The sequence below is a fragment of the Fukomys damarensis genome, unplaced genomic scaffold (genome assembly GCF_012274545.1).
Source record: "Fukomys damarensis isolate Sample0158 unplaced genomic scaffold, DMR_v1.0_HiC HiC_scaffold_23, whole genome shotgun sequence".
Taxonomy (NCBI): Eukaryota; Metazoa; Chordata; class Mammalia; order Rodentia; family Bathyergidae; genus Fukomys; species Fukomys damarensis.
Window position 1 is genome coordinate 17,681,242 of NW_022900935.1, and position 16,730 is coordinate 17,697,971.

The 16,730-nt window shown below is 54.0% G+C and overlaps 1 protein-coding gene across 14 annotated transcripts in view; it reads right to left on the reverse strand.

Moving 5' to 3' along the window:
- Ptpru (protein tyrosine phosphatase receptor type U) overlaps positions 1 to 7,958 on the reverse strand; it is a 64,286-nt gene extending 56,328 nt beyond the window's left edge. For 5 of the 14 annotated variants that reach the window (XM_033767879.1, XM_033767884.1, XM_033767878.1 and 2 more), the window contains exons 1-2: positions 6,973 to 7,952; positions 2,005 to 2,136 (exon numbers count right to left, since the gene is read on the reverse strand). In XM_033767879.1, coding sequence (XP_033623770.1) covers positions 2,005 to 2,136; positions 6,973 to 7,231 — 391 coding nt within the window. In that variant the 5' untranslated portion in view covers positions 7,232 to 7,952. Of the gene's footprint in view, positions 1 to 2,004; positions 2,137 to 6,972 lie in introns of all 14 variants that reach the window. The other 9 variants (XM_033767886.1, XM_033767885.1, XM_033767883.1 and 6 more) reach the window with 4 other exon arrangements.
- Between the last annotated feature and the right edge of the window lie 8,772 nt (positions 7,959 to 16,730).

Genomic DNA, 16,730 nt, shown 5'->3' on the forward strand with positions numbered 1-16,730 from the left:
GGGGGGGGGGGGACAAGGATTCTGAAGGACCTGGCTGGGGACTGTGGCTTCCCATCTGGGGGAAGAGGCCCCAGCAGCTGCCAGGGGAGGCTCAAAGCCACCTAACACGCCTGCTCCCGGGCTTGGCTGCCAGCCAACACAAGCACATTCGGATCTCCTCCAGGAGGGCTCCCCAGGGTCTGGCTGGAAGGAATCTCATTCATCTCTGCGAGTCAAAAGCCTTAGAGGCAACTCAGAATCAGTCCTGGAAGGGTAGTAAACGAAACTCCAGGTCCTTATCCCCATCCAGGAAGGGGCACATCCAGCCCTGATAGACTCTCTGTCCTCCCCCAGTGAGCAGCTCCCCTTCCCATCTGACCCTTTCTTCTTTCCTCTTCCCCCTTCCTCTGCCTCTTCTTATGCTTCATCCTTCCCCACTCCTTTACCTACTCCCGTTGTCACTATGGCTCTCCCTTCTCTCTCCTGCACTCTCTGCAGCGCGCGAATCTCTATCCTCCAGGCCACACATCCCCACCGACTTCCCTAGACTGTGAGCACTAGGAGGGCAGGGCCAGCGCACTTGCTCAACCCCCTTGGGTCTAGCTCCGGCCCCACACCAAACACCAGGCCTCGCACTCCCCTTTCTCCCTGGGTGCAGCTCTGCTTAAGAGAGAGAGAGAGAGGGCCGGGGGTTCGGTGGCCTGCCTTGCAAGCGCAAGGACGCGAGTTCAATTCACGGTACCCCCCCAAAACAAAGAGAGAGAAAGAGAGGCAGAGGCCACACAGGTGAATCCAAAGCTATTCTCTTCTATTTGAAAGCCAAGCATGCGTTAGGCTGCACTGGACCTGGGGATGTGGAGAGGCCCACACAAGGTCATTGCCACTGAGAGACGAATCAGATGATGACACCAGCTACTACTGCAGAGGTCTATAGGAGCCGAGGGCCCTAGAGGGGCAGATCTGCCCCAGGGCAGAGGCAAGTTCACCAAATGCATAGAAAGGGGTGAGGGCGGGACCAGAAGTGGGCGACAAGTCTGCAAAGGCCCTGGGCCACCTCTGTGACTGGCGGGGGAGCTTTCAGCTGTCCAGTTCTGGCATTCCCTCAGAAAGCCCATTTGGTTCTTACACCATCAGTGTCCTGCGACACAGATCTTACCAGTAACAGGGTTAACTTGGCCTCCAACCATCTTAGCCTTTGCTTAATTTCCAGCTGATTCTGTGCCCAGTGGAGAGGTCTACTAGTAAGGGAGGCCCTTCAAGTACCTCCAACAAGAGCAACCAAACACCTGAGCCCCTTTGAGATACCACTGCACTCTGCTCTTTACGGGCATATCTAGTGTCCCTGCAAAATGGGTTACTCTTCTCCGCACTTCACAGTTAAGATAATGGAGGCTCAGAGAAGTTAAGTGATTTGTCCAAGGTCATGAAGCTGGTAAGATGATGAGCCAGGATTTGAACCCACGTCTTCACAACTGCAGAATGAGCGCCGTGGGGTCATCATCTGAGTAAGAGGCTGGTACTGTACCAGAATCCACACTGTTAAACTTCCAGTCTGGTGCTCAAAGTGTCCAAAGTGCCCCATCCTGATGTAGGAGGAGCAAAGTAGGAGTTGGGAAGGATCTGGGACTCCCAGGAAGACAGCACATCCAATCCCAAGGTCCCTGTTTGTCAGCATCTCCCAGTCTGGGAATGTGCAGGATTCAGAGACTTTGGGGGAGATCTAGGGAAGACCTGCTGGGAGTGGGGTAGGCCCTGAGCCAAGCTGCAAAGGGGAGTTCTGGGAAGTAGGTTCTAACTCACAGCTACAAGGGCCTTTGATGACTTCAACCTGCATCCATTTTACAAGTGAAGCTACTTGTCATGCACAATTAGGCAGAGTCCAGAGTGCTACACATCTAGTGCCGTGAATGCCGTTACAGACGAGGCCTAGAGAGGTTAAGTGACGTGCCCAAGGTCACAGAGCAGGCAGGTAGAACTGGCTCTAAAGGGAGATGGAGGAAGAATGCTGATGGAGAAGAGGCTCACCATGGGGCAGATCCGCAGGGGCCCGGGTGCCAGGGTGGATCCATACTTGCTCCCACTGGAAGTCATCGTACTGAGCCTGGCTGTACTCGCAGGGCACTGCTGGGTCACTTGTCTCTTCGAAGGTGCAGCCAGCTGGGAGGACGGGGCTGGTTATCCAGGGCTAAGGCAGGGCTGTGGCCAGAAGGCTCCCCAACATTCCCCACTGCCCGCTCCTTCTACCCAGATGCCCCCTCCCTCCTCTTCACTCCTTCCCACCAGCAAAATTCTCCCTCCTCCATCCTTTTCTGCTCCCAAGGTCCCTCCCCACACTGTCCCCTCCTGAGACCTCTGGCACACGGTCCCAGGGCTTCCCAGACCCCACTGCATGACCACTCATCAAAACTCTCCTTAATAAAAATTAGCTGTTGCCGGACGTCGTGGCACACGCCTATAATCCCAGCACTCGGGAGGCTGAGGCAGGAGGATCGCTGTGAGTTCGAGACCAGCCTGGGCTACATAGTGAGTTCCAGTTCAGTCTCAACTACATAGTAAGACCCTGCCTCAAAAAAAAAAAATTAGTTGTTATTATTTTATCACTGTAACCTCACAACAACCATGAGATCAGGACTAGAATTATTCCCAATTTACAATGAAAAAACTGAGGCCTACAAAGCCTGAGTGACTTTCCTGGAGGTCACAGGGCAAGTGACAGAGACTGCTTTGAACAGAGATCTCCTGACCAACCGTACCTCAGTGTTCCTCCATCCTCACTGTGCCAAGCAGAGTGGGCCCCAGACCCTGCAGAATGCTGAATCCCCTAAGCCAGCTCAACAGTTATCTCCTTAAAGATGACAACAGTCACCGCCAAGGGTAGAACATGGCTGAGGCCTCACCTTCCGAGTCAGGCACCACTATTCCTACTTGATGGACAACAAGGGGATTCAGTCATGGTCCAAAGTCAATCAATCTAGGTCTCCGTTCACAGCAATTGACAAGCAAAAGCACTGTCCTAGGTGGCTTGCACACGTATGACTAGAGCAAGCAAATTCCCATGATTCAGAACCAATATTAACAGTTTAAATGGGAAAGTGAGGAAAGTAGGAAGACTGGCTTCGATGTGGCTCTTCTGGTTGGTAATGAGGTCCATACAGCTTAGCTAGCTTGTCAAAATATGCAGCAAGAGACTTCACTTTCAGGAAGCTGTGTTTTGCTATTGCAGCGGCTTCTCTGTGGGGTTATGTGGGTTACATGAAGTGGCCAGGCACTAAGGAGCTTGCCACCATTTGGGTCTCCCTTTGCTCTTCTTGGACACCAACCAAATGTAGAATGGTAAGATGTGGGCACGGGGCGGGCACCAAATAGTTGGAATGAAGTGCCGAGCTGGGGCCAGCCCCTGGAGGGACGCTTTGTCTCTTTGTTTGAAATGCCTTGGTCAGCACCATGCCCTGCGGTCTGTGCAAGGTGGCTTGTAACTCCATCTGTGCTAGGAGGCCTCAGAAAAAGGCCCACGGTACGGCATAAAAAGAGCAGTGGTCTGGGAGGGATTCATAGAGGAAGGGGATAGCTAACTTTAGCCTGGATGGGGCCTGACCCTGTGGGTCTCAGCCAATCACTGATCAGAGGGACTGAAGAAAGGGAAAGTCCAGGATCTAGGGCCCTGGCTGAGGCTCAGGTCCTTCCTGAGGAAGCTGTCCCGAGACATCTCACCAGGGCCCTGGGGTGGGCCTGGGAGTGTCAGCTCCTTGGCTGCCTCCTGTCCATCCTGAGCCAGCCCAGTGACCCCCCGGGGGACTCCCAGACCAACTGACCTCAGACTGTTGCCCAGACTGAGATCTCCTCAAAGCAACTCCAGACCATCTGACCTCAGCCAGAGAAATCCCCAGACTGACCCACGTTGGTGACCCTCACATAGGCTGAGAGCAGCCCCCCGCTAATCATCCCTTGTCAAGAGACCCAACTCATCCAGAGGATTCCCCCAGACTATCTGATGTAAGCCAAAATGAGCAGCAGAACAGCGGGCTCCAGCCAGAGAGAGCCCTGACCTCTGCCAAATGACCCCTGTAACTGACCACAGCCAAGGATGACTTTGCAGGATGACCGATTCCATCCAGAGTGACCCCTTAGCCAGAAAGACACCTCTCCCAGATCTACAACTCTCCCTAGCCACTGGGTCTCTGGCCAGGCCTAGTCCTAGCTCCAGCCCCTAGAGGTAACACCTCTGAGACCAGGCTCCCCAACCACAGCCCACCCTACCTCTCCCCAGCTCACCCAGTGACGGGGCTATCAGCTATTGCAGCAATTGGAAAGACCCTGTCACCTCCAGCCTGGATAGCTCAGGGACCAGGAGCCCCAAAGCCGTGTCCCATCTCTGGCTAGAGACCCAACTCCTACTGGAAACTGCTAACCTGTGAAGAAACTTAAGTCTGACTTTGATAGCCTGGAATCCCCTTGACTCCACCAACACAGACACATACATAGACCAACACCCACCAAGAGGGGGTACTGGTTACCATGATGCCATCCTTTGTGGGGGACTCCTGGGCACCTCAGAAGGTTGCTACTATTATCCTTCCCATTTTGCAGATGGAAACTGAGGCTCAGAGACAAGCAGTTGCTTGACCAAGGAGACAGTTACAGTGTAAAGAAGTTCAGATTTAAGCAGCCTCTCCTTATTCAAGGAGACAAAGCATAAACAAAATAAGGCCCTAATATGCTGTTGGCCACATGTATTAATTAGTTAGTTTCATACATAAGGTATTAGTACTTGTCAGTACACTGCAGTTCCCAGGGTGGCACTATTAGAGGCAGAAGATGATTAGGACTCCACCTTGCTTTCGGGGACCTCCCAGTCTGAGTGAGGGTGAGGAAAAGAGACAAAGCAGAAATGAGTGCAGGCTACAAGAGGGAAGGGGCTGGATATAAAGCTCCCTACAGAAAGCAGAGTCGAGCTGAAAGACAGAGATCACTCCAGCCAGTAGAGATGAGTAGGAGGGCAGGCAAGGCAAAAAAGGGTGGCATGAGCAAAGGAAGACAGTGGGTAAACAGTTCCTCCACAGCACAGAGGAGCCCAGACTGGCTGAGGCAATGGCAGATGAAACTGGAGGGAGGGGAAGCTGAGTCCAGATCGTGAAGAGCCTTAAGGGTCAGGGTGAGGAGTTCGGCCTCATTTTTAAGCGCCTGAAGCGCAGAACAGTGCCTAGTTTCTGATGAAATGAGCAATACAGCCTATCAACCACGAGCGGGGCAGGTGGTGTCTCACAGGATCAGGAAGGAGCTCAGGACCAAGCCACCACTCTGGAACTGGTGAGAAAGAGGCCTCAAGTCCCCACCCTGGATGCAAACAGCACACACCCCAATCACACTCAGAGAGGCGCACATTACACACACAGAGCAGCAGCAGCAGCAAGACACACATTCCTTATTTCACCAGCTAATCCAAGCCCTGGGGACAGAGTCTAAGTTTGCTTGGGAACTGGGAGAAGACCAGGCCCTCCTTAGACACCCTGTGTCCGCAGAGGATTCCCCCAAAGAGTGGGCTGAATCAACCCAGGACCCCACCAGTTTCCTCAGCCCCAGCTCAAACTGGCCCAGCTACATTCCTCAGCTAATCTCCCCAATCTGGCTGGCGGTTGCCCGAGCAACTGTCAGCCATTTGGGAAGGCAGGGATGGCTTTTCCACATCCGCTGACTGGGCTCTCTGGACAGGGCTCTGTGATGTCAGGAGCAGAGCAAACTCTAGAGGGGCGTGCAAGGGGTGTTCTGCTGGGAGGGTCTTCACACCTCCACATACGTGTTTCCATAGGTGATGCAAGTGTGTGCGTGTGTGCGCACGCGCACATGCCTATGAGTGACACAGTAACTGGTGCCCAGCACACCTCGGGAGTCAGGAGGCCTGAATCTTATTCCTGCTGCTCTCCTAAATCCCTCTGTGACCTGGGCAGGTGACTTGCCCTCTCTGAACCCATTTCTCCACCTATGAAATGACAACGGGGTCACCTCCATCGGGATCACGGTATATGAGTATGCCAAGTAAACCAAGAATAAGTGGAGGCAAAAAGAGGTCTGCCGGGGGAGAGGTGTGTGAGGCAGGGCAGGTGCTATGAGATTCTGGGTGTGTGGATTACACTCTGAGCAGAAGTTTCTGAACATACTCAGTGGCTGCATGTGTGAGCACCTTGTATACACCGTGTGAGCACCACGGCTCTGTGCACTAGACCTTCTTCACTCCAGAATGGCATCATAGGCTCACCTCATCTGCAGCCACCACTAGTGCTTTCTGAAGTCTCTGGGTAAGCTGACCCTGTTTGCAATGAATTTTCATTCTCTTTGGTTGGTCAACAGAACATCCAATTCCCAAGGGCAGCCCCAGGAGAAACAAAGCTTCTCCCAACAGACTGCAAAAGCCAGAGCTGGGATCTCATCTAACCCCATACACAGACTCAGTCCTGAGTGGGGAAGCCAGACACAATCCCGGTGACAATGCTGGCCTATTTCACCTTCCCTATTCTAAGCAGCTCAACCAGACATTTTTGCCCAGTCCAATGCTCCACTGTGACCCTCAGCTCCACCCTTCCTGAAGTCAGGACTGCCTCTCATGCTTCTGAACCCCATTCCCAAGCCATGTTTAGTGAATGACCAACAGCCCCAGACTTACGGACTCCACGATCACAGGCAGTGTGACCGTGAACAGCTGCACCCAGCTCAAAGACCATGATGAGCCCAGGGCCCTGGAGCCCACGCACCTGTTTCCTTGTCCAGATCAGCACATCCAGACTGAGGTCAGGGCTCCCAAAGCTGCCCACCAGAGCCCCAACTAACTGATGAGCAGCTAATTACAGGAAGGCTAGCAACAAGATCACCTTCTAACCGCCCAGGGTTAAGCTCGTCTGCAAGCAGGGAGATCACCCAGGGCCAGGCAACAGGCAGAGAAAGCTGAGCTGGCACCACCCACAGGAGCCAACAAAGAGCGTGACAATGCCAACATCTTACCGTCTCCATCAAGGATGGAACGACGTCCGCTGCAGCAGGAGGACTTACCCCAGACCACTCCCCATGTCCTAGTCCAGTGTGCACCGCAAATTCCAGCATGAGCAGCAAGGCTGCTGGATTGCCAGCGTAAGAGGAAAAGAGAGGTCATGGGTAGACACCATATAGAAATGAAGAGCCCAGTGGAGGGCCTCGCTATGTGGAAGTACAGGAGGCAGAGTTCACAGATCCCCTGTGGGGCACGGCTGCGGGTAGAGGGCATGGTGTGTGCACAAACTCATGTAGTGGGAAGATGTGCACTTTATAAAGGTTCCGTGGAGAGAGGGTTGTACACTACCATGATGAGGTGTGTTAAGCAGCAGCTTCCCACTGTACAGACACAGGATCTAGTTATATGATGTGAGGGAGCAAAGCACAAGATGTGCACGGCCCCTGGTACAGACACCTGTACAGCATGGAAAAACCAGTCAGGGTCCTGAAGTAGCACAGAAGTGCCACATTCATGATGCAAACCAGTGCTGCGTGATGGGTGTGCAGAGAATGCAGGGTGGAGAGTAAGCCTTACTAGTCCTTCTCCCTCTCCGGTCACCAACACAGGACCCGCACAGAGCAGGAGCTCCATGCTGTAGGTGTACCCAACACAGGCAGGCGGAACAGCACAGAATTACAGAGAAGGAAAGGACACAGTGCCATAGAGAAGCAGCTATTGGGGGTTAACAGCCCAGTTCTGGACAGAAGCTCAGTACATACAGTCTTGAGGAGCACAGGAGGTGCAGACCCAAGGATTAGGTAGAAAGTGACACAAAAACAAAGTGCAGTGGGGTGTCTTATAGCCATAACAGAAGAATGACACCATGTTATCCGCAGGAAAATGGATGGAATTAAAGATCATCACGTTAAGTAAACTAAACTAGACACAGAAACACCAATGGCACATTTTCTTTCATATGTAGGGTCTGAGAGAGGAAGGGACGAGGGAGAGGAGGAGGCACGGAGGGAGTACAGAGATGGAATGAAAGAATGAAAACGAATGTAGAAGGGAGACTATTATCAAAGAAGAAGAAGGAAACAAGGGGAACACGGGAGGGAAAGGAAAAAAGGTAATGGGGTAGGGCGGGGAATTTCTCAGTGGTTCTGCTGCCTGCCTCGCCAGCACAAGGGCCCGAGTTCAGTCCCCGGTACCAAAACAAAACAAGGTAATGGGGTAGAAATGATCAAAGTATGTTACATGAATGTATGAAACAGCCAAGATGAAATTAATCTATACAACAACTTTAAAAAATATGAAGTGTGGTGAAGTGATGTGTGGAACAGTAGGTTCAGTTCAAGAACTCTCGGACTGCAAACGTAGTAAAATGCAACCATCCCTATAGGAAGCAGACACAATGAAAGGCCGAGGCACTCAGCAGAAATCACTGTTGCAACACTGGGTACGGCACAGTGGCGCAGCCTACAAAAGCTCAACCCAGTCCTGAAGCCCAACAAAGTGGCCCCAAGCTGCAGTGCATGGTTCCTGAGACAATGTGCAAGGTGGGGCAGAGGTACAGTGCAGTGAGGACAAAGATGCTCCCAGCAGAAACCTGGGAAAGGACACTAGCAGACACCTGGTGGTAACACAAGCAGCAAAAGACTGAGGCAGCACAGCGGGCAGCGTCACAGCAGCTGTGGAGCAGTGTAAGGGCTAGGCCAGAAGGCATGCATCCAGCGCAGCGCCAGGCAGCGAAGCGAGGGGACAGAAGTGCTGCATGAGGCAAAGGTACACTGGCCTTATAAGGTGCAAGAGTGGAATGCTGATGCGCTGTCCACGGAATCGGGAGCCACGTGCCACGGGCGGTGCAAGTGCCCACTGCAGAAGTGCTTGAGGACAGAGATGCAGAGGCAGTGTTGTGACAGCGTGCCATCTATGGGAATGCAGTTCTGCAGCACGAGGCGCTATGCCCAAAGCCCAGGGGAGTCCACACGCCCAATGCAATGTAGACTGCCCGGCAGGGCACTGCAGTGTGAAACAAAAATGGCCTACTGTGCAAACACTGCGTTATAGAGCCACGTGTGGGTCTCAGGTGTAGTGGGGGGAAGGGCCTCCTGTAGACAGCCAGGAGAATCCATCCCCTGATGCAACCCTGACTTTCAGTAGAGTGCGACAGCACAAAAGAGAGCTGCAGAGACAGATGGCAGGACAGCTGCAAGGAGGCCCAGTACAATGGGACCTTGTGAAGGTGAAACACACGGGAACTCTGGAGAGCCCCCCATACCCAGTGCAATGTAGAACCCACTGCAGTCAGGCAGTGCAGGGCTGAGCTGCAATGCCCTGTAAAGATGCTGAGTATGAGAACCCCAGGCCACACACACCCCGAGCAGGCCAGAGCTGTGATGCAGCGCAGCTTGGAAGTGTTGAGTAAGCGATGACGTGGCACACTGCAAAGTGCTCAAGGAGGGCTGCAGATGTCTCCCTGGGACACACTGGCAGGGAGAGGAACCCAGACTCCTGGAAAACCCTGTGCCCACAGCACTGCTGGCTTACCCCTGTAGGTTGGGAGCCCAGGCCTATCTGCCCTGTGAGCTTCCTCCCATCTTGACCCCCACCCTCCAACCTCCTCCACCCCAGAGACTCTCTAAGGACAGAGGACGAAGCCACTGCCACCCATGGGGCAGACGGTCCAGAACTGAGCATGCTGTCCAGGCGTTTATATCTGAGCAGGGCCCCAGCATGTTGGCCAGCTTAAACAGTGAATGTGACTCTGCTAAAAATCTTTTGGCCAATTAAAGCTCATCCCCTGTCTCCTAACCCAGCACAGGGCAGTGTGGGGCAGGGCAGGGAGACAGAGAGGAAGACCTGCTGGATTAGACCCTGGCACAGGAAGTGAGATGATCAAGAGGGAGGATATAAGAGGAGAGCCAGACCCAACCAACCTGGCTAGTCACTCCCTCCCCTGCCACCCCACCACTGTCACCTCCTCCCAGGCCCTTCATCAGAAGCCAGGAACAAGCTTTTCTGAGCACTCAGGAGGCCTATACATACTCATACACACACTCCACAGTAGTAATACTTAAATGCTTACAATGCACCAGGACCTGCTCCAGACGTAAGCATAAAACAGCCTCACAACAGCCCCCTGAAGTGTGTTCCGTTATCATCCCCACTTCCCAAATGCAAACTCCGTAACACCCAGACAGGTCAGTACTGGACCAACGGCCGCATGGCTAGGAGTGGTGGATCCAGGATTAGAACTCATGTGGTGTGGCCCATGAGCCCATGCTCTTAACCAGGACACTTTAAGAGCAAGCACACTTACATATATATACAACCACAGGGATACACACACACAACCACTAGGATCCACAAACACACAAAATCACAAGGACACACACAAAGGCACGTTCTGAGCAACATCCTTGCCATCTCAGTTAAATTGTCATCTCTTATCCCCCAGCTGTCCCCCACTCTCGGTTGTTCTCCCAACACCACCTGCCCCTCACTGCCAGCTGTCCCATTCCCCAAATTTATGTCCATCATTGGCTATCTCCTAGTCCCCAACTGTCCGCCAGCTCCCAGCTGTCATCCCTACCCAGCCACGGTCTTGCCCATCAGATACCTGCAACAATACTCCTTTCTGCTACCCCATCCCAATCTTTCTCCCAGCTTTTGTGCCCCTAACTCTCACATCTCAACAGCGTCCCCCTCCAAGCCTGCTTTCTCTTTACCCCACTGATTCACCACTTGGCTCTGGGGTCTGCACCTTGGGAATTATGCCCAAGCCCTCCAGAGTCATCCAGTAGTAGTAGCTGTTAAATTGGCCACTTCAGGGGTCCTCCCCTAACCATGCTGCAAGCAATAACATTCCCTGCCTGGGGCCACACCAGGAAGTCTACTGCCCCACCCCTCCGGGGCCCAGGACCTTCCTCCAGTCCCTCCCAGCCCTCCCCATGCACCCAGAGGTTCAGAATGATGCAAACACTAGTGAACACCTGCCCCAAACACAGCTCTGGGGACCAGAGATGACAAAGCTGGGTACTCAGGAGGCTTAGTGAAGAAAAGGGACAGAAAACAAAAGTCATGTGGTCATTCAAGCACTAAGGGAGAAATATGATCACCGCCTCAATCTGACCAACTGCCTCAGGAGGACCTGCAAAGCCTTCACTGCTCAAGAGATGATGGAGCTGGACTTGCGAAAAGAAGGAGGCAGCTCTTGGCAGAAGGCACAGTGCGGGCAAAGACAGACAGGTGTGAAAGGGCCTGGCAAGATCCGAGGTCCTGGGTCACAAGGAAGAGAAGCAGGAGTAGGGTAAGGAGAAGAGAGGCAGAATGTGAGGTTGTCTCGGAAAGAACTAGTGGTCAGGCACAGTCTCGGCTGCCATGTGAGGGTTTGGGCCTGGCCTGGGTGCTGGGAAGCCTTGTGTCTGGGCCAAGCACATGGTAGCACAAGGCTTGTACCTACAAGGCATTCCGGTCACAGTGATGGGAGCACTGCAGAGCCAGAGGCTGAGGGCAGAAGAAAGGTCAAGGAGTGGTTACTGCAACAGTCCAAGTGAGAAACAGTGAGGCCAGCAGGAGGGAGGCGGAGCACTTTTTTCAAGGACCACGGAGTGATGGTCCATCTATTGTAGACAGCTAAATTAGTCAGAAATATTACAGGCAGTTAGACAGGGCTGGGCCACAAGAGTGGTCAAAGCCACTAGAATGGCGTTCACTGAAGAAGGGCTTTTTCACTGAAGGCCAGGCTTTGAGACAGAGAGAACTGACTACACGTCCCCTGGGGATGAACAGCAGTGACTGATACTCTAAATAGGCATCAATCACCTTGGGTGGGGAACCAAAATCTCCCTAGCCCAGTCCTTCCAGGAAAAGTCCTGGGGTTGGGTGGGGTGTTTCATGTAGGCTTGCTACCTGACCTGTTTCCCCATCCGATCCCTATTTAATCAATATTACCTAAGCAACTATACTTGTAATCTCATTGGTTGACCATAGTTTTTTCCCACCTCATACCCATCTTGTGATTTTCCAACTGGATCAATATTACCTAAGGGACCATACTTGTAATCTTATAATTGACTATAGCTTTGTCCTGCCTTACATTCATGTCACCTTGTAGTTTTGCTCTATAAAACTCCCTTGAGAAGTGGGGCTCTTGGGTAACCCACTTTCTTGGCCCCTCTGTCTCTCCTAGATAGAAGCTATCTTTCTCTCAATAAATTCTTCCTACTCTCAACCTCTGGTGTTCCTAGAGTTCATTCTTTGATTTTAGAGAACATGAATGCAGAGTGACGGACATCTAGCAGGTGGGAGTTACAATATTTCCCTTATATCATTTGGAGAACCATATATCACATGCCCTATATCACATCCAGACTGGCTCCACTCCCTGGGGAGCCCACACCTCACCTTCCTCCCCACACACAACCAGCACTGCCACAGAACTTTCTGCCATGGTGGAAATGTCTTCTGCCTGCACTGACCGGTGTGATGACAGCCATTAGCAACATGTAACTCTTGAAGACTTGAAACCTGCTAGTGCAACTGAGGGATTACACTTTTACTTTAATCACATTTAACTAAGTTCAACAGTCACAGGCGACTAAGAAACCACTGTGCTGCAGAGCGCAGAGATTTGCATCCATGTAGCAAGTGCCACTGGATAAGACAACTCTTATCCAGAGGAGCCACGGAAACTCAAAATCGGGATGTGGCCACCTGTCCCCCCAACACCCTGATCCTCCCACACCCAGAGTGGACTCCGCTCCCCAGAATGGAGACCCTGCCACCCAGACAGCTCTGCACCAACTTCAGGAAGGGGACGCTCAGCCCTCCGAATTTCAGGCTCCTCAATTGTTGCCACCCTCCTCTAAACAGACCCTGCCACAGCAGGGTGATCAGAGGGCTAGACACCTCGACAGGACTCACGTATCCCCTATGTCCCACGCCCCAATCATACACACATGCCTCCCTGTGGCTGCCCAGGTGCCAGTCACACCCACACTTTCATGGGTCTCCACCACCCCCACCTGCAAGGAGCACCCCAGGTCGCAGCCTTCTTCCCTTCCTTCCTGCTCACAGGCAGCCAGGACAGAGGCTGTGACCTGCCCACCCTACGATCTGGGGCTAAGGATTGTGGGAGAGGCTGCCCCTCACGGGGCCCCTCTCTCCCACCTCCCTCCTCCGATGCTCACACTGACGGTTGGGACTCAAAGCCTCACCAACTGCCCAGGCCTCCTCACAAAGGGCTGAGCGGGGAGCCTGGACAGGCCCCTCCAGCTGCTGGGATGGGGCAGAGGCCAAGGGAGGCAGGGAACGGGTGGCGGTGTTGGGGGAGGGGTGTGGCAGCAGGAGACTTCTCCCTTCCTCTCTGTTAGACTCAACTTCTAACTCACAGTTCCCAGGTGACGCTTTCGACATGGCCTTTTCACGACATGACACCATCCCCCAGCAGAATTTTCCAGACTCTTGGAGGGAAAGCCTAGTTCTTTCATCTCTACCTTCAGTGGAGTCAGTGCGCCCCCATCTGGCATTTCCAGCTCAATTTGACCCACTTGACTTCATTCATTCTTTCTTGCCACCTACATTTTACTTAGGCTGGGTGGCCCAGGCCTTTGGGGGTGTCCAGGTCCCTTTCCTCACAGAGCTTACAACCCATTACAGGAGACAAGACTAACAAACTGTAATTATAATAATTATAATGCTGTGTAAAACCCAATCAACTGCCACCCTCCCCTTCCTGGGCCAGGGCAGAAAATAACCAGGAAAGGTTGCGAGGAGGAGGTGACATCTAAACTGAGAGCTGACAGTTGCAGGGATCACCTGGGAAGAGGTGGAGCTAGAAAGTCCTGGGGAGAAAGCACAAGAGGGAAGAGGAGATGGGGGGCAAGGGGCATGGGGGGGGCTGTGGTGGGTGTGTGAGGCTAGACATTCACAAAACCAGGCGGGGCCGGGAAGGCAGGTGGGGGCTTGAGCAAGCCACAGAAGGGCACAGTCCTGAAAGCAACAAGGAGTCTTCAAAGGGTTTTAAGCCAGTGTTTCAAGCATGCATTTTAGGAAGATCCCAGGCACTGTGAAGGGAAGAGGCTGGGCCTTCCTGCAAGTGAAAGATGGCTGAGGACGGAGAGAAAAGCACGGATGAGAGGGACCTGAGAGGGTACTGGAATAAGAGACCTCAGCCTGCAGGAAGGGTGGGCTGGAGGAGGGAAGGGGTGGGAGGGGAGCCCGAAGCAGCCCCCTGAAATTCAAGCTAAGCAGTCCTACATGGTAAGACCACCTCACAGCCCATATTAGCTGGTGACAAGGAAGGATGAAGGCGGGCCTCCAACTAGCAGGATGCCCGTCCTGGATTCTGCCTGCCACCAGAGCTAGGTAGGGGAGGGCTACCCACAAGCTCAGCCACTTCAGCCACTCTTCTGGCTTTCTGCCACACCCCCTGTCCCAGCCCCAGGAAGAAGGTGCGCTGCCAGGACAGGCCTTTATTGCCCAACCGGAGGCCGCTGAGCAGCCTCTCCCTCATTCCTGCTGGACACAACTCCAGTGACTGAAAGGACAAAAGGCTGGAGCAACAGGGAACAAGCTACTGTCAAGTAGGCATGACAGCAGCCCCCTCCAGGGCAGCCCAAGAGGCAAGCGAGAAACAGAGCTGACTCTGGCCAACAAGGAGGAGGAGAGGCCTCCCCGCTTCTGCCAAGGGCTTCTGAATTACACGGGGAACTTTAGAAGTGACTTGCCCAAGCTCACACTGGCAAGGAGCCTGGAGAACAGAGGCAAATTTGAATCCAGGTCCCTGAGGCTTCAAATCACAGCCTCTGGAGTTTTAAAGCCACCTTGAGATTTGTCTTTTGTTCAGTTGGCTAAGCAACCACTCACCATCATTAACAAGGCCTTGAGGCACAAGAGAAAACCCAGGGGTCAGGAAAGCAAGAGACTTGCTTCAAGTCCCATCCCACACTTCCGTTCCTGACAGGCCCCGGGCTAGGGGTTGTGGTACTTGAGCCTTTAGGAATCTATATCCTGGCTGGTGGCAGCTCCGGTTAAGCAAACACAGCATACTTGAGGGTTAACAATTGTGGGGAGGAGGGAGAAGCAAATCGCCGCGGGGCGTTGGGGAGGAGGAGTTGGGGGAGAACCGAGAAGCAGCTACTACTCCTGGCCACTCTCGGATACCAAGAGGTCAAAGCTAAAAGCTGAGAGAGATGGCTTTGGAGCTCCAAGCGGCCGGGCCGACCTGGAGCCCAGGGAGCTGGGCCCGAGACGCCCCAGCGGCGGAGGGCCATGAACTCGATCCCGAGGAGGCAGCTGTCTGGGGCCAGCAGCCAGGAAGTCTCTCCAGGGGGCCAAGGCGGCCCTGGCACGTGTCTCGGCTCAGATCCAGCCGGGCGTCTCCCCGTTACTCCGAGGCGGGCGGCGGGAGTCGGGAGGGGGGAGCCCGGGAGAGCTGAGGCCCGGGAGAAGGCCGGCGAGAGTCAGATGGAGGGGCCAGGCCTCAGGGGGGCTGTGGGGCACGCGTACACAGGCGCACGCATGCACGACACACCCCGACACACGGTCCACTGCATACACCTCGGGCACACGAACACACACACAAGCTCTGGATACACACATTAAACACGAGATCACCGCCGCCCCCCTCCCCCGTCAAAAGACACCAGACGCGGAAACGCACCCAGAAAACGCGATCACATCGCGACAGACCGCAGAGACACACGTACACACTCACACGCACGCACACATACACGTACGCTCACGGCGGGCCTGGCCGGCGCAGGGACCGCACAAAGTTGCAGGACAGGCCCAGGGAGCGTCCCGGAGGACCCCGGCGTCCGCGGAGTTTCCGGAGCGCACGGGAGCGGGCGCCTGTCTGCATTCTCTGTTGTTGAAATGTCTACCACTACAATGCAATATCTGAAATAATCTGGTTATGCAAAGAGAAGGTTTATCTTGGTGCAGTTTTGAAGACTGCACCAAGTCTGGTTGGTCCCGTTTACTTTGCGTTAAGGATCCGCCGCGACAACTTGTTCCAGCAGGACGCGCAGCGCGCACACACACACCGCGGCCCCCTCGGGCCCCGGGCACACTCGGCCACGGCCCCAGCGCGTACCACTCACAGCATTCCTGGACACGCAACCAGCGCGCACGAACACACTCGCACACGCATCCGCCCAGACACGCTCTCGCACACGCATTCCCTGCACACTCGGCATTCACCCGGACCCGCACGGTTCCCGGCGGCGCGCACCACATACCCCGGACACTCCCACACGTACACACCGCGCACACGGCGCACCGGCACACACGTTCCCGACACAGTCCCACGACTCCACGCGAACACAGATCTCATCTCCCAAGCATACACTGCACAACGTGTTCGCGGGTCCACACTCGGGTGGAATCACACAGCGCTCCCAGCACACGCATAAAACAACACAAACCATTCTCACAACCACGCTCTTGGCCTCGGCATACAAAACGTAAAACAAATTCAAACACTACACAGCAGACACAACTCCGGCCACACAACCAAACTCAGATGCACACACAGCAGATACACAGCTTACTTGGCCGCACAAACACTACCCACAAGTAGACACACAAGACAGCGCACATCCAGTGTCGCGATGCACACGCACAAAATTTTTCCACACAAAATACAGACACACAATGTTCTCAGTCACACATCCGAGCACCCGGCCGCGCACCCTCCACTCAGGCACACGCGGGACACGCTCGCGTCGCGCAGCCACCAAACATTCGCACTTTCTTCGAGCTACGCCACGGGCCCCGGGGG